Source organism: Rhamphochromis sp. 'chilingali', assembly GCF_963969265.1.
Source record: "Rhamphochromis sp. 'chilingali' genome assembly, chromosome: 18".
NCBI lineage: Eukaryota > Metazoa > Chordata > Actinopteri > Cichliformes > Cichlidae > Rhamphochromis > Rhamphochromis sp. 'chilingali'.
In genome coordinates, this window is record NC_137945.1 from 10,386,084 (window position 1) to 10,409,573 (window position 23,490).

Sequence of the window (23,490 nt, forward strand, 5' to 3'; positions counted from 1 at the left end):
AGCACTCTTTACGTGAAACACAACAAGTCACTAACTCTGTTCATACACTCTTTGGAGCTGCACAGATGGACCTCTAGAACTTCTCACTAAACAACCACACTGAGCTAAAGATGCTAAAATGCTGTGCAGGTTGGGTGATAATTCTGTGTGATCTTCACTGTAACTAAATTTTACAAAATATACCTGCCTTTCACTATAAAATAATTTATTTCTAGTGAGGTTTAAAATATCCTTTAGTCAACAGTATAACAACAAACCCACAGACTGTAAATAAAGGATGGCTAAGGAGTCGCACCTCTATTGTAGCTGACCAGCTGGGGGCAACTCCTCTGGCTACATAAAGACTGATGGTCACGTTTTCTATAGCCACACTAAACACTTTGCTAATGAACATTTGGTCTATTTTCTTTGTGGTCACTAGTTTCAAATCTTACTAAATATAACATGATGTTTATTGGGTAACTAACGTTGCTCTTCAGAGAGAACCAGATGACAGCAGCAGGGAATGCTTTCGGGCATGGCTACTTTCTGAATGAGAAGTTGCTACAGTATGAGCATGCAGTGTCAAACTGTAGTTTGACAGTCAGCTCTAGCTTCATATGTCTGTTTTCAAAACAGAGTGTTTAATACTTAGTTTAAGGCTTCCAGATGGAGCTTCACAAACCAGTGAATCATATCACTGTGGCTACACCCTTCAATACACAGTCTGTGCATAAACAAAAATTAACAGAAGCTACTGTAAAACTTATTTTAAAGAAAAACTCTGGGCATTTTTATTCCCCATGAACATGACTGGTGGAAGAGCGCTTAAAAAAGCATGATGGGGGAATATATTCAAAGCATGTGACACTAATAGCATAAAATATATAACAAAATGTCAGCAGTTCTGTTAGTGTTCGGTTGTCTCTAGTGTTATTTTCTACTTTCTGCGTTCCCCTTTATCTGTCGTGATGCCTTGTGGTTAATTAGTTATCTTTTGGTTACTTCCTGTTTTACTTTGAAGGTTTGGTTCCTCAGCTCTTTTATTTCCTGCTTTTGTTCTTTTCCCTCCTTTCTGATTGTCTGCTTTTGCTTATGTTTCATTTTTGTTTCAAACAGTCAAATGTGCCCAGAAAGGTTCCTAACTGTTTGGCAGCCATAATAAACCTTCAACAAGTCGCTATGTTAAGCCCACAGCTGAACTATGAACATTAGGCTCCTGTGAATAACTCTGCTTCTTATCAAAACAGATTGTTGTCATCTTTGAAGATTCAGGTTGTCATTGTATTTTTAGTCTTTGGGATTGCCTTTAATTGTTTTCCTCATCCAAGCACGTCTTCCTTTTCCTTTAAAATTCCAGCTGTTGGGATAAATTGACGTTTTTCACTGGTGGTTCTTGTTTATATGGCCTGGCTCAAACAACAAAGTGAGATCACGCAGGGTGTGCATTTTCTGTTGATGCTGCAACACAGATGAGATTTGTCGCCATGTTGTTAAGGATTCTAAAATATAAATATACTATAATATACTAAAATATAATGCTATGTGCATATAACTTTATACATTTCTTGACATTTTCCAGGTAAATGGATTTGGGTAAAGGAAGTGGGAGGACATTTTATAAATACTAGACAGCACCCAGTGATTCTGTTTTGTTTTCTCTTTCGGACCGTGTGTTTTTCTAGCTGATAAAGACATGCTCTCTAATGATTTTTACCTGCATTTGGGTTGTCTCTCCGCCAATACTTGACAGATACGTGACATAGAGGGTATGTCTTGAAATAAGCATCTACTTCGTTACGAGCCGTGTGGGTATTATATAGTGTTTGAGTACAGTGGTGAGGAAAATCAGATTCACGGGTGTCAGATTGAGGGTCTTTCTAGGGTCTCACCACTAAAACGACAAGTCGTCTTCGACAGATTAGTGAAGAGTCACTTCATATACTTTGGCCTCTTCAGTGGAATTTACTTGAGGAAGTTGTCCACTGAATAGTAACCTGGTAATTACCTTGGGCTTTTGAGTCCTGGCTGGCCTCTCAAGGCTTCGACTGAGGAGCGCACACTCTCGGACTGAAAAATGCATTCAGCCCTCACCAAGGACCTTGAGAGACAGTCAGAAATAGCAGCCTCTCAAGACATGCCGAGTCCAGTCCGCTGTGAAGAGCATCACAGTGACTGGTGCTTCATTTTGACGTTGCCACCGGCCTTTCCTCTAGATCTCTCAGTCAGGTCACAAACACTTCATAGCGTGTCAAGTGTCAGCTAAAGTACCGTTGCTATTCTGGGCCTCTTGTCGTTTCTTTGGATTCATAAGTCATTATCGTCTTGGTTTAGAAAAACATGTTCACGTTGTGTGGAGAAAAAAATAAAAAAAACAGTAAAGGAGTTTTTGAAGGAGAGCAAGAATGAGAGGGGAAAATGTGTTTGTACTGGGGAGATGATGAAATCTCATTCCCACAAGAAATAGAATTAATGGCGATTCTCTAATCAGGCAAATAAGTCTGTTCTTAATTTAGCTATTAATTATGTCTTGTAATTTGGCAAACAGCACACAAAGTCTGCCAAGGGTGCCCCCTGACGCCCCTCGTGTTTTTCTCTGCTCTTCTCAGTCTACTTCCTATCACACGTTCAATCAAATGGAAGAGGCTTTACTAATTTAATATGGAGAGACGAGGAGGCACAGTTAGACAGAAAGAGGAATCTCACAACTTAAATAATTAGACCCGTGTCCCTCCCGCAAGGCACTTGATCTCAGTCTGTTTGCTGAATGTGGTTTGCGGGCTTTACTTTTTGCTTTGGTATTGACATATTTTAATAGTTTTCACGTCTGTGTCTGCATTACAAGATGTCACGATTAAACGCTGTTGATTGTAAAACTTATTCTAGCTTAAACTGCACTCATTTTTGTCTCTGGTCTTCTCTTCTCAGTGTTTGCCGATCCGTGGTCACGGATTTGTCTTGGACAAGTACAAGTGCCACTGCAGGAAAGGTTTCTATCATCCCAACAGAGTAGCTGTCAATGGTTTTACAAGTAAGTAATGGCAAATCAGTCACTGTAAGATGATTGTTCCTTTGTATGCAGACTTTATTCATGTGGCTGCGTTTAAGTGTTGCTAAACATGCTAACAATGAACAACCCTACGACTTAAAGCAGGGAAATCACAGGTGGAAGTGCGTACATTATAGCCAGTATGTGCCCAATTATACCCTGGCTTTAATTCACCTTTGTTAAATATATTAGTTACTTCTGTGCATATCAAAATGTTTGATGGCATTTAATATTTTCTGGAAATTGTCTGGAAATTTTCTTACTGACTAAACGCCACAGCAGTCCATGAAACGTGGCTGAAAGATCTGACAAATGTGAGTAAACTGAAGGATTGGTAAGTTGTGTTTATCGTACTTTTTGATTTGCAACGTCCACAGTTAAAACCTTTGTCCTGGAATGAGGTGAAGAGAAGAGCTGAGTGCAGAATGTAGAGTTTGGTGGAATAACAATGAAAAAGAAGTGCCTTAATTGGCAAAAATCTGAAAAAAACAATGTCCACTGCAGTCACTGGACTAAACAGGGCGTATCCAGACACTAAGAACCAGTAAAACATGGGGGGGAAACTGACGTCTTGATGAAGGTGAAGGGAGGATTATATGTAGACACACAGGACTGATTGCACAATGAGAGGCAGGTGAGAGCGGGTAATTAGCGGAACAGGAAGTAAAAAGCACAGGAGACACAAAGGTAAAAATTATTATTTAGCATCAGATTTTTCAAGCAGTTGGGCAGCAAATGTTTGGAAATTTTAAAATGTTTCCACATAATCATCCTTTTTTCTCTCACTAAAATAGAGCAGATGAATTAACAATAAGTTCATTTTATTAATTCTGACTCTGCTAAAAGCTGCACTTTATGACGAAGACCGTCAGCTATTTGCGATAACCGTATCCGCCCTGTCTGAAAATTGAAGTAGCCCCAGTACCTGGGGAGGCTAATCTGGTTCGAGAAGGGAAATATCTTTTTAATGGTAGCGACTTTCTCCAGTTTATTCTGTCTGCTGTGAGTTAATTAAAAAAGGCTTTTGCAGACACAGAACCCCAGTGGTTTTCACCTGCCCTCCATCACTTTCTGTGCCATACTTTCATTTCAATCCACTTTCCCTCCTGCCTCATCCCACTCAAACCTCATACAGCGTGTTCTCGTGCGTCTGTTTCAATTTTACCCCCATTCTCATCCATTTCCCTCCCCCTTACCTTCCTTCACTCAGATTTTTCCACCATCTTATTGCATCCATTTTTTACTCTAAAACGTCACACTTCGTGCACAGAGAGCTAAATATATGTTCTGTCTGATTTAGCCAATTTGTGTTGTTTGCTGTGCTGCGAAGGCACACAAACTTGCATGTGCAAGTGTTCAAATCTGCATGAAAGCTCAGTGTGTGTGCATCTTTGTTAACCCAGCAATAGAGAGGAAAAGCAAGCCTGTTAGCGAGGCGTTGTGCTGCAGTTTGGCCCACCATGGGGCCAATAACAAGCCTGTTAATCCACAAGGGGACATCACTGACACTCCTGCAGAGGAAGCCTGTGCAACTCTCTTCCCTTTCTCTCACAGTGATCTTACATTGTGTATCTTGCATATAAATATGGGAGAGAGGTTACTGTAGCTGCGTTTCCTTTGACTGTCACTCAAACGTAGCAGCAACAAACCACTGAGAATGAGCTAAAGGAAATGACTCAATGCTACCGAGATAAGTACTCCTTTTGAAGGGATCAATGATGTGCCGAGTCATAGCTTTGAAAAATAGGCCAGTTTCTTTTTAAAGGCAAAATCCCTGCAAATCTCTGAGACAATGCCTGCTTCCAATAAAGCCTCTATAAAAGCTCTATAAGTCCAAAATGTGTTATCTATCCAACCACATGGGCATCTCTCAGGGGATTTCTATACAAGCCAATAACAAGTCCACTTCCTCCTTGTTGTCCCCCTGGGTTTGTTTAGTTTTTTGTTTTTTTTTACCTTACTTTACCCTGAGAGAGAGTTTTTTTCTTAAGTTTGCGTAAGTTTTTGCTACTTCCCAATGTGACCAATGTATTTGAGCAAATAAAAAACAGCTACTTTTGAAGTGGTTATAGTTAGTTTATACTGCGCTTCATTCAAAAACATTTCACAGCTTCTCTGGTCCTGGTAGGATAAACCAAAAAAGTTTTTAAAAAAAAGTCTTTGTGTGTGTTTTTATTAGGGAGCTGAAGTCATCAGCCTTGTATGATATGCCTGTGACTGAACAGGGTTGAGCAGTGTTGACTTTCCATGTTCACACACAGAGATCCATTTCCCTTTTGTTGACACAGTGTCGATGGCTTCTTGTAAGGTCAGAGACGAAGAAGAGTATATATACAGTCGGGATTCACTCTGCCACTGACGCACTTCATCTGGACAGATCTGGAGGAAAATTCAATAACAAGGAAAATTTAAATGACAGTTGCTGTACCATCTGTTCCTATCTTCTTCAAAATATGATGTCGAATGTCAAATTATTGAGTAAAAAAACAAAAAAAAAAAACACATATACAAATCAAAAAGATTTACAGGTCAAGGGTAGTTGTGTAAAACCTAATTCAGTGAAAGTAGATGTTACAGTCTTTTATCTTTATATTTACCTATAACAAAGCGATCAAACCATTCAACCAATATTTTAACTACACTATTGATTATTGTTTCAAATTCATTCATTCAACTTTAGCAAAAAATTTCAACCAACTGGCAAACTGATTTTCTAGTTCTGTTTCTAGCTAACTAACTCTGTCAGATTGTGTTACCATATTAATAAATGTACTTTTTTATATTCTGATTTATTTTATAGCGTATGGGTATTCTATTTGTTATGTGTTTTCTATTAAATAATTTCTATTAAAGGCATTTGTTTATGCACAGCTCTCTTAAGGCCATGGCATTACCTTGATTTCTTTTCCAGCTGTTCTGTTGTGGATTTGCTCATCATTGTCATGTTGCATGAACAAATTTGGACAAAGCTTTGTAGTTCTTGGGTTTTTGGAGTTTCTCTGAGCATTGCACAGTCTGATCTAGGGGTGAATTTTCTTGAATGTCCACTCCTGGTAAGAGATGGCAACTGTCTTGAATGTTTTTCACTTGTGAATAATCTTTCTTAGTGTACAATGATGGCCTTCTTTACTTTTATAGAGCTGCTCAGACTTGTTTACGATGATCTGCATCTGATTAGCAGAAATGCTATTTACCCTCTTGATTCCTATGGATGGAGGAAGGGTGTACATAGTTTTTTCACACATTCATTTTTTTGTTAAATATTCTGTAACATTGTGTAATATGTTGCCCTGTTGTTTATCTGAGGTTATATTTAACCAGTTTTTGAACCTCTTAAGGACCAGATGATCTCTTTTTATGTCCTGATACGTAAAAACTTAAAACTTGAGTGCGTACTTTCTTTTTCACACGACAGTTTATCATCTAGCTCATTTATTTTAAGTTAACAACTTATCAGTCCCACCATTAATTCTAGCATTTTTCAACTGTTGATCTTTCTTTTGTTTTGCTTTATAAACTAAGAGTACAACGTTTACTTCATTATATTTCATAATTCATTTCTATTGTTAGCCAACTGAATAAGCTAAACTTATTTGTCATTTTATCCATTAAATATTTATCCGTGACTTTTAGCTGTTGGAATTGCATTTAATATTTCAGAAATGTATTTATTCAGCGCATTGTGCTCTTGAATTCAGATATTTTTTAGTATTTTTAATTTTTATTAAATGCACTAATTTATGTGCTACTTTAGCCTAAATGAACTTCAGTTGCAGAAAATTGTTGGCGGGGTTATTGTGTCAGTATTTCGGGCCGTTTATTTATTTTTTATTATTATTAAAAATGTAGCTATAATTGTCCTGGAACACACAAAAAATATGAAATCAGCCTGTGAGAGTTTTTATTTAGTGTTTGTTTCTTTGAGTATTTAAGATTTTGGGACTTCTTCTTTTCAATGTTTTCTTTGACAGGAATGGGGAGGAAGGGAAAACCTGCAGATAGCAGTCCCAACACAGAGGAGGGATCTTCCAGTGACTGCCTGCCTTGCCAGCAGGGTTGTGCCTACTGTAAAGATGACACCCCCTGTGTGGTACAAGAGGATGGCGCTCTTCGCATGGCTGTGGTCTCTTTCCAGTGCCTCTGCATGCTGATCGTCTTCATTAGCATGGTCCTTATATACCACTTTCGTAGGAATAAGGTAGGTGTTATAATAAAACAATGATTTTCCAGATACGTCATCTTGAATTGGTATTAAAGGGCATCTTCTTCTTTAATATAATCATATTTATGTGTTTTAAACCAAGAATGTAGTCATTAATGCCATGAAGAGCTAAAGTTTTGTGACTCAACAGTGGATAAGAGAGATCTACACTAATTTAATTCACAATTGCAACATCACATCAACATGTTTGATGTTTTATAGGCCATATGGTCATCAAAGCCCGCTCGAACTAATAAACAGTAGTTCCAAATGTGGGTGGTCACAATAAAGCTTTGAAATGATTTCAAATGAATCGAACACTTCAGATCAAGTCAAAATCACCACCTTGGATCACGACCAAAGTTTGCAAACACAAAAGCACATTTACTTTGATTCATACATCAGACCACTCACCATTCAATCTGTTTAATCTTTTACTTATGATGCGTGGTTTATATGTATATTTGAATGATGACACCTGGTTGAAATCCCCTGCTTAATTTAGTAACTTCACTAAGTTTTACATTATTTACATGACCTTGAGACCATGCACCTTTAAAAAGAAGAGTATGAATGTAAGATGTGATGCAAAGTAAAGATTGAGATTTAGCTCATGCAAGAGTGCTGCCTGTGGTACGGTGGGGTCCTATAATCAGTCACAGAAAGTGAATGATCAGCAAACGTGGAGAATACTGTATTTTACTCGTTTCTTATTCGAGCATGGCATGAGTTTGCGAATTAGTCACGTTTATTTTTGTTTTTGTGTTTGTCTGGTTTTTCTTTGCCTGAATGAGCTTTTTCATTTGACAAGCCCCATACCTACTTTCAGCTGCTCCCTTTAGGGGTCGCCACAGTGGATCATCCTCCTCCTAGTTTCATCTCATTGTATCTACTGTATCGCCTTTCTAGATCTCAATTTCTATCTAAAAAGTGAAAAAAAAAAGAAAACAGGCTGGATGTGCTGGTAGTGGAGGAATTTAGAGACTTAGTCAGGTTTGAGATTTTAAATGGACTTAAAGGCTTAAAAAACTATTCTGTTAAGTTTAGAAAAAGATTGTGGTTTGGGTTCAAATACAACGGTTGTCCTTTTTTTTTTGCCTGGGTGAGGATACCTATACAAATTTTGTGGTTGATCAAAAGAGCTCATTCATTTTTTCATGTTATTGTGATGTAACCGTAACCTCTGACTCTAACCCTCTCTAAGTCTATACTTTCCGTACATGAAGTAGTACATACTACTTACACGAATTACAAATTCAGTCTAATTCGTAGCATCTCTTTGGTGATTCTTTTGTTTCTTGGATCTACGTAACTATTTTTTTAAAAGTGGGATTTGGCTTTTCAACTCAATTCAATTCAATTTTATTTATCCAGCGCCAAATCACAACAACAGTCGCCTCAAGGCGCTTCATGTTGTAAGGTAGACCCTACAATAATGCATACAGAGAAAACTCAACAATCATATGACTCCCTATGGGCAAGCACTTTGGCGACAGTGGGGAGGAAAAACTCCCTTGTAACAGGAAGAAACCACCGGCAGAACCAGGATCAGCGAGGGTCGGCCAACTGCCGCGACCAGTTGGGGTGAGAGAAGGACGACAGGATAAAAGACATGCTGTGGAAGAGAGACAGAGATCGATCCTCCAGGAATCAGTCCTGGAGTTTTCAAGTACCAGAATTAGACTAGCGTCAGAATGCTGTGGAGGGCATTGAGTTACATTTGTTAGTTATCAGCAAGACTATATTTTAGTCATTTACTAAGCAGCACTTTGATGACACAGATTCCTCATCAGTCTAGCAACTCAATTTGTTGATGGTGTCTGAGCATCACTGCTCTAATATGCCGGAAAATGAAACATGCATTAGAAACAGAGTGTTTTATATATTAATACTAATATTCAAAAGCTTTGCGACTCAAAACACAGAACTACCTCAACACACACTCAGGATGCTACACTTGCTGGGATCTGCAAACCGTAGCAGACAAACAGGAGATTCAGTTTCATTTCACTACAGGAGCCAACTCAGGTGTGAGACCCTACAATGTTAGAGAGAAAACCTCAACAGCCAGACAACCCAATCAAGTAACCCTTCTGCGACAGTGGGAAGAAAAAACTCCCACAAAAAGCAGAAGGAGACGGGGTGTGTATTGTGTACTTTTCCAGGATAAGAAAAAGTGAGATACCATATGGGGAAAACTGCGACTGCTCCCACTGTTCAGTGTTACCTGAATACACCGTACAATGTCTCGTGTTTTGGAACAAAAAAATAAATATATATTCATGTCAAGACACAAAACTTGATTTTGTATGGTTAATATTTCAAACATTTTTTCTTTAGTTTAACATCTACCTAATTAAATCTCTGAACTTTTCAGCCTCCCATTGCTCCCGTTGTTTCTGTCAGTTAAGTGTCTTAATTACTAGCTTTGAATTGAGCATCAAACATCTGAGGTTTAGCCTGAAGATGCTCCACATTCCTGACAAAGGAACTTCTAGCTGCTCTGTCTTCCACACCCGAGGACTCTGCCATTACAACGGCTAGAGTTCATCAAAGGATCATCCCCATTATTAAAGCAGATGGATGTTTCAGGTACTCCAGGGCTTTGTCATAATTTAAAGGCTACTTATATAATTCCAATTAATGTCATTAAACTAAGTTTAAGATTTTGTTTCAAAGTTCTTTGCAGACTTTTCAATTACATTCATGCAATTTAATTAAATAAGTTTATCTGGTGCACCAAGAGAGCCCTTTTGCTTTCTTTTGCATGTATCTTTAAATGGGTGGCACAGCTGTCCTCTGCTCTCTGAAAGCCCCCCTCAAGCGCCTTGTCAATTAGAGGACGATATGTTGCTAAATATCTTACACAAGAGGTGCACACAAAGCGCCTGCAAATGGTGGATGCTTCTATAAAAAGTGCTTAAGGGAGGAGCTTTTGCTTTGCTCTTCTCCTCTTTCAAGTAACAAGGAACAAACCTCCATCCTCTTTAAATCAGCCTTGAGTATTTTGACATGCTGTGTGATACATTTTTAATGTGAATAAAAACTTTTTGGCTTACAGAATCGCCTAAATGATACCCTGTTTCTGTTATATCTTTTAAAAAGTGGGCAGTTCTGTACATGTTATTTGGTTTATTTCTGTTTACGGTACACACACATCACAATTAAAGCTGTCCATTTATGTTTTTATATTAAAAACTGAAAAACTTTCTTCTGCAATCTGTTTGTAATGTAATTGAAGTTGGTCATAGTGACAAACCACCCATCACTACAATTGCTCTTTATGTAGCATTTGAGTCTCTTTGACATCACTGTTTTGGTGTTATGGCCATTGCATGGCTTTGAAATGTGGTTGTTTGGTGGATTTTTCTTCAGTGAAAAGGCCCCAATAAAACCTCAGTAATAGTTAGTTAAGGCTTTGGTCCTTCCTGGAGGATCGGCCAACGACAATTTTCCACCAGCACAGTCTCTCCTGAGCTGCCTTATCCTTTAATGGTTGGTTTAATGGCTTAATATTGCTCTGTCCACTGCTACAAGTTGATTTTGCTATTGCTATATTTTCTCGTCACCAGACTGAGAGTATTTGGCACAGGTACTGAAAGAATCAGGACTTGGCTGCTGTTGTGGTTCTCTGCATCTCTGCTTTATACAGATTTCAAGTTAAATAATCATAGCTTGATGTGTTGACTGATCTCCCTGGGGCTACAACAACACCACTAGTCCCACCACCCTGTACTAGTAAAAGATGAACAACTTGAGCTTGTGAATGTCTTTGATACCAGTTGGCTAAACATATTATTCCTATTTTGTGCTCAGATTTCTTATATATTAAATGGTCGATAAATCAGAAGTTTAATAATTGTTGTGTGTTTGTGTTTCCACAGAGTATCAGAGCATCAGGTCTTGTCCTGCTGGAGGCCATCCTGTGCGGGGCTCTGCTTCTCTACTTTCCAGTAAGCCTGAGACTCTTGTGAGCTTGTGCATGTGTCGCCGTGCAGCCTTGGATCTCTTCATGCAATCATTTTTTGAAGTGTTAGCTGATAATCTACATGCCATGCTCCTTTGAGCTGAAAATAAAAATGTTCTCCTTGACTGAAGGCTGGCATTCAGCTCGACCTTCACTTCACACCGTCGCTCATTCATCTAAAGCAAAATCACATATCTGAGAACAAAGTTTCATATCTGCAGCAGCGGCACAAAGTGGGATTGTTTGCCTTGTCAGACAGTGCAAACCCCAGTTCATAAATCATACTGTTCAGGTGCTTTTTTGGTGGCAGCTGAATGGAGCTGTGATAAGCAGGGATTTCACAGCCGAAGTGTGTATGTGATAAAATGGGACTGGCAGAGACTAACATCCCAGGGCTTGTTGGTGACCCCCTGCTAACTGTACACAGAGCTGGCCAATGAACCCAGCAGCCTGTCAACACTACCATCTGTTGACCAGCCACTCACGCTGCTTCATACGCATTGTGTTAATTTAAAACCAGCACACAGAATTTATTTTTACTGTAACCTTTTTAAGACTTTATTATTTATATTTATTCTTAACACAAACTACCATCATTTGATCCAGTTTCTTTAGTTCTGAACTAAACTTATCATTAATAGTGTCTTGAATTCAAGATTTATTTTTATTTTTAAATTCATTATTTAGTACTTGAGCTTCTGCTACGTCAGCCACACCCAACCCCTGCTGCACTCTCCCTTTAACCGATTCATTGATCTATTAATCCATCAATCTAGAGATCAATTCTTTCTTTCTTTTTTCTTTGCTTCACACATACATTTAATCGCTTTGCTTTAAAGACACAAGGAATCAAATAATTGAGTAGATACTTTCAAAGAAGACCTACTGTGTTCTTCTCCACCTCCATATTTCTAATCTTGGAATCTGCTGCAGCGTCATTGCATAATTAACAGTTAACAATTAACATTAAAATTTGTTGTATCTTTAGTATATACAGTCCTGCAGTTCATTCTCTGTCTGAACAAAACCAGGCTCCTGTCTCTTTAATCCTCACCTCCTGAAAGTATCTTCTAATTGGCAGCCCCTCGCCTGGCTTCTCCAAACAAAACTAAGCCACGCCTTCACGTCTCAGAAATGCCCATATAAGGAAATGAGCTAATCCCAGAGCGATATAGGAATAAAATAAAACAAAACTGACCATTTAGAGCAAGGGTGGCTTGATATTTTTCCTCATGCGACCTCACTGATTTTGATAAAGTAAAAAAAAAACAAAACACTGCACTGTGCGCCCAATCAAAAGAATGATAAGTAAACAGCTGAAATATGTTCATTTATATATTATAATATATACCTGCATCAGTGAATGAATATAACATAAAAATTCACAGATACAAACCGAACAGATACATGGTCATATTCATGAATATGAATTAAATTGTTTAGCTGTATCACTGACGGAAAAAAACAACTAAATAAGTAAAATTTAGTATATACATATTTAACATTTATTTGGGCCGGCTTCCTAAATATATTACTAGACAGCAAGTATTTAAATATATATTATTATTATGTTATTATTAGATATAGATTTACTTCCATTTGAGACACTGATGGGATCAATATACAATTGGGCAATCCCCACACTTGTATTTTAGCACTGGTGAACTCATCAGTTTTCTACTGTGGCAGGATCTAACTCCACAGTCTCGGACTGCAGCTGCTGGTATTCCATGATCTGGTCTGACACTCCAGAACGTGCAGCTGGCTGAAAACTGTTTTATGCTGGTAGTTTACTGAGGCTTCAGATGTTCACTTCAGATATGTCTAAGCTGAAATAACAATGTTGGTCCCCTCAGTCCAATTGGATTACCAATGCTGGTGTCAATACTGATTCGCCCATACCTACAGTACTGTCCAAAAGTCTTCTCTTCTTTATGTTTTGTTTCCAAGGAGTCACTTTTTTTTTCTTCATTTTTAAAGTAGTCTAGAGCAGTAATTTTTCAGGCTTTCCAGAGGCCTTTAAAGGGCTTTTTTGGACATTGTCTGATTTTTTGATTTTCAGTGTGTGTACCTGGTATGGTTTTGCTTTTTTCAAACATTTGAGTATTTCCAAGTAATTAGAAGCTCAGTGGAGAGACAACTGATTCTGTTACAAAGTATATTTTGTATGATTTATTTAAGAAATATGTGTCACCCACAAACACAGACATAAACACTGTGTTGAAATTGTGGCTTTTATTGGTTTTTGATTGGAGGGGTTTTTAGTTTTAGGACTCAGAGTCAGATTCAGATGGTCTCTAACCCCCGTTGCATATTTTAAGCACGTTGATTTTAGACGTTTTTGGCTCACTGGAATTCTCTTGACCTGATTGTTTGAAATGGTGTCCATTTTTAAAATGAACAACTTAGACTGTAAAAGGGTATCAATGTGACAGCAACTAAGGGATATAAATAAACATAATGATCCTATTTTAAGATTTAAAGCTTCTTCAGTGTGTTAATGGGCTTTGGAAATGGATTTCTTATAATTCAGGGAGAAATTGAAGTAGAAAATAAGAAACATATTGGATTGTCACTTGTGGTATAAGTTTTGAATAGTGCTAAATAAGAATAAATGTAATTCCACCCATGTAAAATATCCACTGAAGCTGTAAGCTGTGCGACAGATTAAGGCTCTTTCTTTATTTTACTTACCAAAAAAATTATGTCTAACAGTGTTATGCAATCTATACCAGTGAAAATCAATTCAGGTTTATCAGTGACACTGTTCAGCCAGCTTCTGCAGTACCTCATTATTTTTTGCAGATGAACACCCACATGCCATTGATTTACATGAAACCACCATTATGTCTTTCTCCCAGGAGCACGGGGCATTGGCTAATTGTAATTTAGTCGCAATCACGTGGAGATATATGCTTAGCGAAGCAATGCAAAGTAAATGTAATTAAAGCCAACTGATGTAGAGCCGAATAATCAATGCAATTTGCTGTGACAAGATCCTGGAAAGTAATAATGTTTGAAATCTGCGAGTGAAAGCAAGCCCGGGAGTCAGGTTATTGGTTAGTGAATGAATGAATAGCAGATGATATTCTTGCATCCAGCTGGAGTAGTGATGGCAGCGGAAGCTAAAAATAGATGGCTTGTAAAGAGGCTGTACAAAGGAATTTGACTTTGTAGCTCACTCTGTAAATCCTACCTCATTTAGAGATTACAATACTTTGAAATGTTCTTGTGGAATAAATGCAGGAGGATTCAGTTTGATCGTCCGCCATCAGCCTGAACACGACAGAACTTGTTTTGATAATATATGATATATTGGCCCGATTGTGTGTGTGTGTTCGTGCAAGGGGAAAGACATCTTTCTGCATTTTACTCTGCAGCATGCTAGATTGATCTCCACCCTGATGCATTTCCATGTCTCCCCTGTGAATCCCACATGAGCCATGGCTGCGAGGGCGAGGCACATCACTCCCAATCTAAATATAGATTCAGAAATATTCCACCGTTGCTGCCGCTGCTCCTATTTTAAATATTTCCACTGTTATTAAGCAGCAGGAGAGCTACATCTCTTTCTGCTCCTGTGGCATTCAGCTTTGTGAAGTAATGCGATTTTCCCCCCCTTTTTTCTCTCCTGGGTGTGTCACATGCAATAACTTCAGTTTTCCCCCCCACTCCCTCCTGCTTTGAGATGAAAGGGGAGGAGGGAGGGACAGACAGTGCAGAGGGAAAGAGGCAAAACTATGGCAGTGCCAAAACTGACTATTTCTGTCTGGCTGCGGAGATGGAGAGATGGACACGCATTTGTGAATCACAATGTGATCCTTGGATGAGCTTGCCAGTTTGCGTCTTTGTGGCTTCTTATTGACGCTGTTGGTGAGGCTTCGATTGGAGCAAAGTGACTGTTTGGATCGGCGCGTTTTCCTTTCAGGTGGAGCCAGGAACACATTCAGATAGGAAACTTGACTTGTAAGGGAGATAGACATGGAAATACAGAAAGCTGCTTTACTGAACATGACTTTACTTATTTTAGTTTTCTACAGCTTCCAGAAGAGAGAGACTCTTCCACATTTGCCTCACTTGTGCTCCATTTACTCATGTTTTCTGTGTGTCACTTTAATCCGTGTTGATGTTCTTTCACTTGTTGTTATTTTCTATCTACCTTCTAGCTTCTGTTGCTCTTAGCAATGCACCTCAGTACTTGTGATGTCAAATATTCAGTACTTGCCTACTCTTTTCCTGGCTTATGTTTGTAGTATGTTTAATTACCTAATAACTTAAAGGACGTCAAATTAACAGTTTTGGAGATTTTAGACATTATTTTTGGCCCGTTATTTTCCTATGATCGAATTCATGGGAAATTTACTTTTAGGACTGGGGATGCTGAAAAAGTGGGCAATCCCTACTGAGCTCTATAGATGTGAAAAATTAAGGCCAAGGGACACTAAAGCTCATATAATAGCTACTACTGATTCAAAGAAACAAACATATCTTCATGATCAAATTCAGGTTATTTACTTGGGTTGAATTAAATCTACTTCCTTTAATTCTTCCACATCTCTGTAGTCAGTTATGGAAAAAATGCACATGCATATGCACACACATTAGAAATCACCTTTGCCAAAAATAAGGTTTCCCCTGCAGAAATCACATCCTTGATTCCTTTACCCACTCAATGCAAGGAAACCCAAGTCACCCATTGGTGGAAAAAAATAACAAAGCACTGCAGATAACCAGTAACATCCATGTAAATGCATCATATGAGGCTTCCCAGCCCTTCTTGTGTGCACTCCACTGCAGTCTGCCCCAGAGACAGCCCTCGTTGTTGCTCTCTTCCTCCCACACCCCCTGCGCTGCTGCTCATGCATTCATAAATGTTAACACATATGTAAAAGTGGTAATAAAGCGATAATATCAAATTTACTATTTTTGATTTTGGTCAGTTCACTTCCCAGAGATCATGTCTTAATTAGATTTTCCTCTTTTTTTCCCTTCTAAATAACCAGGCAGCTGATGAGTTTCTGTTGTTTTCTATTCTGTGTTTACCACTTTACTTTAATTTTACTGCCCACCAGTATTTCATATTTATTTATATTGCCAAAAGTCCATAAGTACATCCAATTCTTAATCTATAGGAGTTAATATGATGTCAGCCCATCTTTGCAGCTATAACAGCTTCAACTCTTCCAGGAAGGCTTTCCACAAGGTTTACGAGTGGGTTTATGGCAATTTTGGACTTATCCTAAAAGTATATTTGTGAGGCCAGAGACTGATGTTTGACGAGAAGGCCTGCCTCGCAGTCTCCATTCTAGTTCATCCCAAAAGTGTTCTTCAGGTGCAGGCCAGACGAGTTGTTCCACACCAAAGTCGCTCATATAGGTCTTTATGGACCTGGCTTTGTGCACTGACAGTCATGTTGGAACAGGAAGGGGATGACTTATCTGCAAACACTACCAAACTAAAACTACAAGTTTCACTAACTAGCAGGAGTGAAACTGCCATGCTGGTTGAGAATGTATATCTTCAGAATGAAAGTTGTGCCTTATCTCTGCAACCAACATATTTCAAAAGGTGCAACATTTACTTTAGCAAAGACAAAGGGTCTTTGTTTAGTGTTTGCACTGCACTTCTGCACTTTTCAGTTTCAATACTACTCAGTTAGTATTTGCAGACAAGTTGGCATCTCGAATGCAAACTATAGACAACTTTAGCGATCTGCTAGAGAACCAATCAAATCCAAGAAGGGTTTTTGGTGTAGCACTGTATACCTTCTTGCAACCAATTTCATCTAGTGACAGTCAACAACAACTTGTCAAGCCGTTGTAGGGAAAACACTTTTTTTTTCAACAACTTGTGGTTGCTGACTGGTCTCCTGACCTATGTGACTGGGGTGTTACTTAAAAAAAATCTGCCAAATCCTCACTGTGAAAGTTCCAAACGCTTTTCACAATCCAGTTGTAAAAGAGTGTCTCAAGAGTTTCACTTCTTGACTAAATAAATATTAAAAGAAAAAAGAAAAAGAAAAATGTGTTTAACCATAATAGAAGAGATTATAGTCCTCTACCTTCTGCTCAGTCGTTTGGTTGGGGGCAAAGTAGAGAATCTATAGAGTCCCCATGTTTTCCACCACTGGTCTTTTGGGTATTACTCCCTTTTCCCCATCCCTGTCTTTCCACCTGTCCAATCTCGGCATTGTCTTTGTGCCAAGGAGGGCCAAGGTGCTGCCTCATTCCAACTTAGGGGTTTTGCCATGCATGGCAGGACGAAGCCATGCCTTCACAGCGCATCAGGGGGCTAATGAGAAACAGTATGGCCAGAGGATAATGGATCCTGACCTGACAGGCCATGAAACACAGTCTGCCACCCGTTAGTCTGCCTTTCTCTGCTCTGCCTGCCATCCAAGCTGCTCTGACACTTTCAATCTGACTTGAGTGGATCTGGAGAGTTGTTTTGTGCATGTGCAGCCTTCCCTTCATACTCTACTTCCTTTCCTCCTTCTGAAAAATCCAGAGTCTCCCAGAGCATACAGAGACTAAGCTGAGGATGCGTTGCTGTAGCTCAAGTGCTCCTACTTGCTTGAGCAGAGAGACAAGAACTATGAGAGAGAGGGGAAAAAAAGAGAGTTGTATGACATGCAGGCAGGCTATTTCCTCTGATATGTCTCATTGTGTCCTAGCAAGATGGGAATATCTCTCTCTGAGGTTGTAACTGGTGATGAGAAGGGAAGGGAATGTGGGAGGTGGGTGCAAGTCAGCTCCAGTCTTGACTGAGCAGAGGCTGAGCTGGATGTAATTTACACTCAGCCCACCTCAGGGAGCGGCGGGAGGAGAAGAAACCATTACCTCCCTCCAGAAAGCTGCCCTTCCCATGTGGCAGTGTCAGCTTTCATATAAAAATGGATCCATTGCTATTACAACACTCCACCTCTCTTCTGCTTCCACCTCCCACCGCAGCTCCCTCCCACTCTCTCATACTGAAGGTGTTTCGTAGATTAGAAATAGAAGGGTCGGGGAATGAGCAGGAGATGATGACCGGACAAAGTGGGGCATGGGCGGACCGCATGGCTGTCACCATTTCATGTCAAAACATTAAAAGTAGCGTGAGAGCTTTGTTGTGACAGAATGATTCCCGAGGCTGCACAATCCCATTCTCTACTCAGATGGAGACAGACACACTAAATGGCTGAAAGTCATTTTTCTCCCTTTTAGCTGGTAGCAGTTTCCAAAGAAACTGTGATAACAAAAGGCTGAAATTCGGCACTGTCTGTTCTTTTGACTGGAACTGGCTAATCTTTTTAGCGCTTGGTGTTAGTCGTTTTTGAACCTAAATTGTGATGTGTTTATACTCCATAATTGACAGATGACTAATATATGATGTTGTATTTCTGCACTTTCATTTCGGTAAGTGCTCCATTAGGATGATGTTGCTCTTATACCCGTCATCGCTGGCAACCCTGAAAATAATTCAAACTGTAATTTTGTATTACGCAAAGTTTGTTGCAGGCTATTTTTTAAAATCTGTTAATAAATAGTAAGACCTTTACAGTATGAAGCTATCTAACAATGATTCAGCAAACACTGCTGTGACTACAGTAAAACTGCTCAAAAACTAACATTAACCTCTTAGGACCTGGCGTCCACATCACATTTTGGGTTATTTAGACCAAAATACTCAATGTTACTCTACAAGGGCCTGATATCCACTTACGAGGACATTATACTGCTACTGTTCTATCGAAATTTTAAACAAATATCCTCATATGTGGAAACAAAAATTACATTCATCAGGTCCCAATCGGCCCATTTATCAAAGAGAAATTAAAAATGCATGCCGTGGAAGAGTTTGGGTTTTAGGAGGTTAATCTTCATGTGAGATTAACATCAGCTGATGGGTTGGCTCTTATCTCTTGATACCTTTACACACAGTCATGTATAGTGTTTTAATTAACCTGCTTCAGCTATGCAAAGTTGCTGTGCTCTGCAAGCTGGTTTGCAACATACCATGTTCCCAGCGCATATTTCATTCTGCATCCGATGGCGTCTGTTGTGATTGATATCTGCTCAAGTTTGTGCTGAGGTATTTCCTGGAGAGACAGGAGGTCTGGGAATGGAGCCATAGCTCTAATACAAATATCTGAATTTTATTTAATGTAATAACTATGGAGAACGACAAGTTATATATCTGCTTTAGTCGTAGTCCTCACAGGTCTCACTCGGGCAAAATGTCTATCCATTCATCCTTTTTCTTAAATGCTCATCCAATTCAGGTTCGTATGCAGACTGTGGAGCACCATAAAGAGGTCACCAGTCTATCACAGGTTAAATGACAAACAGGAATTAACAGGAAAACACAACAAAAACTAAATTTAAATAGCACACTCCATAAATACTAAACTAGAACTGAAGTAAGGACCCACTCAGCTTAATAATAACAATTAGAAATCTAGAGTTTAAGAATATGAAACACAAACTAGGAGCACTTAAACGTGAAACAACCCTCAACAAAGCCCACGAGTGCCACAGACCATAACAGTAACAGACAGAATATTGTGCGGTCTGAGCCCAGCACATATGGAAGCTTTTTTCCACTACTGGAATTTAATAGTTTTTTCCATCTGTAAGTGAAAATGTCAGGTTAGTATGTTGAAATTTTGACTTACAGTTATAACTAATGAGATACTAACTCAAAATTTTGAGTTATATCACTTTTTTGGGCAGCTTCAGTTGCCTCAAGGTGCTTTATATTGTAATGTAATATAAAGCACCTCTCTACAATACTACAGAGAAAACGCCAACAATCAGATGGCCCCTTATGAGCAAGCGCTTTAGCGACAGTGGGAAGGAAAAACTTCCTTTAAACAGGAAGAAACCACTGGCAGAACCAGGCTCAAGGAGGGGCGGCCATCTGCCGTGAGCAGTTGGGGGTGAAGGGAGGAAGAAAGGACAAAAGACATTCATTCAGGAAAAATGGTGATCATTTAGTTGGTTGACTGTGTGACTTACTGTGAGGTACAGAGCACCTTAGTGTCTTTTAGCTCATTGCCCTATAACCTGAAAACTTCCTCTAAATGCTTCATAAGAACTCAGCTCACTAATAATTTTGTCTCTGCATTTAAGCAGCCATTATTTTGTGAAGACAGAGGATTTTAAAAACATAAGAAAACAGACCACAGTTAATTTTTGCTCTCTGCTCTTTAGTGAAAGCAGTATACTGATTTAATGGCACAAAGGGAGAGGTCTGTCGTCCCCTGCGATCAATATCCTGTGGCATCCTGACCTTCACAAGAAGGTGGATCTATCCCTAAAGCTTTCACCTTTTGCACCAAACACCCTGCACCTATGCATTTGCATTTTTATTGTCTGCACATAACAACTTAATTACACACTGCTGCTTCTCGGAGTGCTTCTTCTAACTGCATTAGTCTGATAAAAGAATCCACCCACTCCCTTTTTTAAGTGTTATTTGCTGAATATCTCTTTTTTGCCCTGCAGCGAGAGCTAATTATCCAAAGCGTCCTAGCACTAAATGATTTTTGTTACACTCTGTGGCGCATCTAGTTTGGGTGTCATATTTTTGTTGTGGGTGTACAGCCATTCTTACATGAAGCCTTCGGGGAATGAAAAGTGCTAAAGTTTGTGTTAAAAGTTTGCTATGACAGGTTCTGTTTACATTTACAGGATAAAACTGACTTCTTCAGTTAAGGTCACATTAAGGTCTAAATATCCAAAAGCAAAACCCGAGTACCACAAAACCTATTGTACAGTAACCTGTACAAATGGTAGTAATGACATATTACATAATAATGTTGTTTTTGTCTCATTTTAACAAGACTTCTCAAGTAGTTTCTAACCTGCAGATTCATTTTCTCCTATTGCGTTTTTTCTACTCAAAATAACAAGACATTCTTCCCGTTTAACCCCAAATTATAGCCCCTTTTGCAAAAGTTAACCTCACACGTGAGTTCAAATCCTTTGTTAAATTCTTTGGATTTTATTGAAGAACAAATATCACACAGACTATCTGCAGCTTTTAAACGGTGACACATAACAAAACTTCAAAGAATGTTAAAGTAGCCAACATCACAATAGCTCCCTGGAAAGCTGATGCTCACACCACAGCTGGCCGGCTTGCGTCACAGTCCTATCAACAGGGACACTTTCTGGTGGGTAACCAACCCAGTGAATCTCAGTGTGGAAGCCAGCTGGTGGGTGCTGAAATGAGAGATGATTAGGAATGAGAGATAACCGCAAATTAAGTGACTGAGTGTTGATTGAATCACTAAGTGGGTGAGTGAGTGAATCTTGCTTGTGTCATGTTTGTCTGCACTTTCAGTCTCCCGTTGCTCCTTACTGTTCAACATAGATCTTCTTAGTTCAACATAGATATAATATATAATAATATATCATATATTTCGTCCCATGCCTGTTTCTATTGTCAGTTCTTATCATTTTTCTATTTAATCATTATAATTTTCTAAATTGGCTTTTAGGAGAAATGTGCTAAATGTCATACCATCAACATTTAAGTGGAAAAGAAAGAATAAAATATAGATATCCTCAACTGCACCAAAAGGTAATCCAAATAAACACAGTGCATTGACCATAAGGTTGCTCTCTTCCAATTCATTTCAAAAGCAGACCCATAACCTCGTCCACCGTAAGTGAAAAACTCAAAAAACTGTTTTAGTAGTTGTTGTGAATCATCTGCCTTGCCCTTACTAAGGCTACGTCCAAACATACACAGGTATTTTGGAAAACTGAGATTTTTTCCCTTTTCGTTTAAAAAAAAATCCCAAATCCCATTTCTGAAAAAATATCTCTAAGATCTCTAAGATTATCAGCAACAGTATTTTGTCTATATCCGCCATTGTAGAAATTCATCTCAGGTAAACAATAACGTGACGAAGGACAGCGTCAAAAAAGGCGCACAGCTTTGACGTTGCGTGACTAAATCTCAGTTTTCCTCGTCCACGTGTAAACGCATAAACTGAGTTTTTCGAAAATCTCCAACCTGGCAGGAGTTTTTAAAAATCTCCATTTTCAGTAATCCAAAACGCCGTTTACGTGTGGACAAAAGGCCCAAACGGATAGAAAAAGCTGTGTTTTCAAAAATACCGTGTAGGTAAGACTTTTCAACTTCTCAGACTTTTTTTTTTAAATCTGATTTACTTGTTCAGTTTAGATTAAGTAATTATTCTGGGTAATATTAACACTCATCTTTATGAAGAATATGACAGCCTCAACACTGCAATAAAATTGCAATAACTTGTCCTGACATATAGCATAGAAACTTAACATTTAACATTAATCCCTAAAAACTCTCTTTTGTCTGAGTATTTTAATAACATTCAGATTTACAATGTTTTATATTACAAAACACTAGCAAATAAATTTCAATACAGTAGATGCCTTTGTTTCTGGAAATGCTATAACTGAACTATGGAAGCGATTCCTCCATGGTTGTTTTCTTTCATGTCATGTACCAGCAGAGTGGGAATCAGCTACTTAAACTTTACTCCGACAGAAGTTGATTATTTTGTTAATAGTTGTACATCCTCACTTAGTGCAATGCTGGATATGTAGCTAGTACTGTGGCTCATCTGAAAAGGAAAATGTCAAAGAGATGCTTGACCCACTGGTACAAAATGCACAGAAAAGTAAACCTGTTGAACTGCTCAGTAATTCAACTATTCAATCAGCCATTCCAGTGGCAGCAGCTCAGTGCATTAGCTGTTGACACTACCATTGTTTTTGTTTTTTTTGTTTTTTTGTTATTGTTTTTTTTTACATACTACTTATGTGACCAAACTAGTAAGCAAGCATATGTGTATGTCCCATAATATCCAACTGCTCCTAGTTATTATTAATTGGTTAACAGGATAATAACACATAACAAGAATATTTGTTGTTTAAAAAAGGTAGCAGCAAATTATTTTAGATTTTTGTAATTTAAGTCAAAATTCAGTGACATAGAAGATTCCAGAACTCTTAAAAATATTCAGTTGTGCATTTTTACAACTTCAAATATTTATATTTGCATATGAAAGCTCATCTCAGGTATATGTCTGTATAACACTTTGTGTTGTGTTGTAGCTTCCACATGATAAGACTTTGTTTTAGAGAGCAGGTGCAGAACCAGGTTGTGATAAGTCAGGTGTCTGCAGAGCCTGGAGACCAGGCCAGCAGATAAAACTTCATCATCTAGGCCAGGGGTCGGCAACCTGTGGCATGCGGCTCTTTAGTCCTTATAGTGCGGCTCCGTGTGGTTTGGGAAAATAAATTAGAAGTATTTAGCTGA

The 23,490-nt window shown here is 38.7% G+C and overlaps 1 protein-coding gene across 1 annotated transcript in view; it reads left to right on the plus strand.

Moving 5' to 3' along the window:
- The window catches only part of gpr158a (G protein-coupled receptor 158a), a 96,776-nt gene that overhangs the window by 48,480 nt on the left and 24,806 nt on the right, over positions 1-23,490 (plus strand). Inside the window, exons 3-5 of the mRNA XM_080865152.1 lie at positions 2,908-3,010; positions 7,000-7,226; positions 11,114-11,182. Of these exons, the coding sequence (XP_080721278.1) occupies positions 2,908-3,010; positions 7,000-7,226; positions 11,114-11,182 (399 nt within the window). The remainder of the gene's footprint in view (positions 1-2,907; positions 3,011-6,999; positions 7,227-11,113; positions 11,183-23,490) is intronic.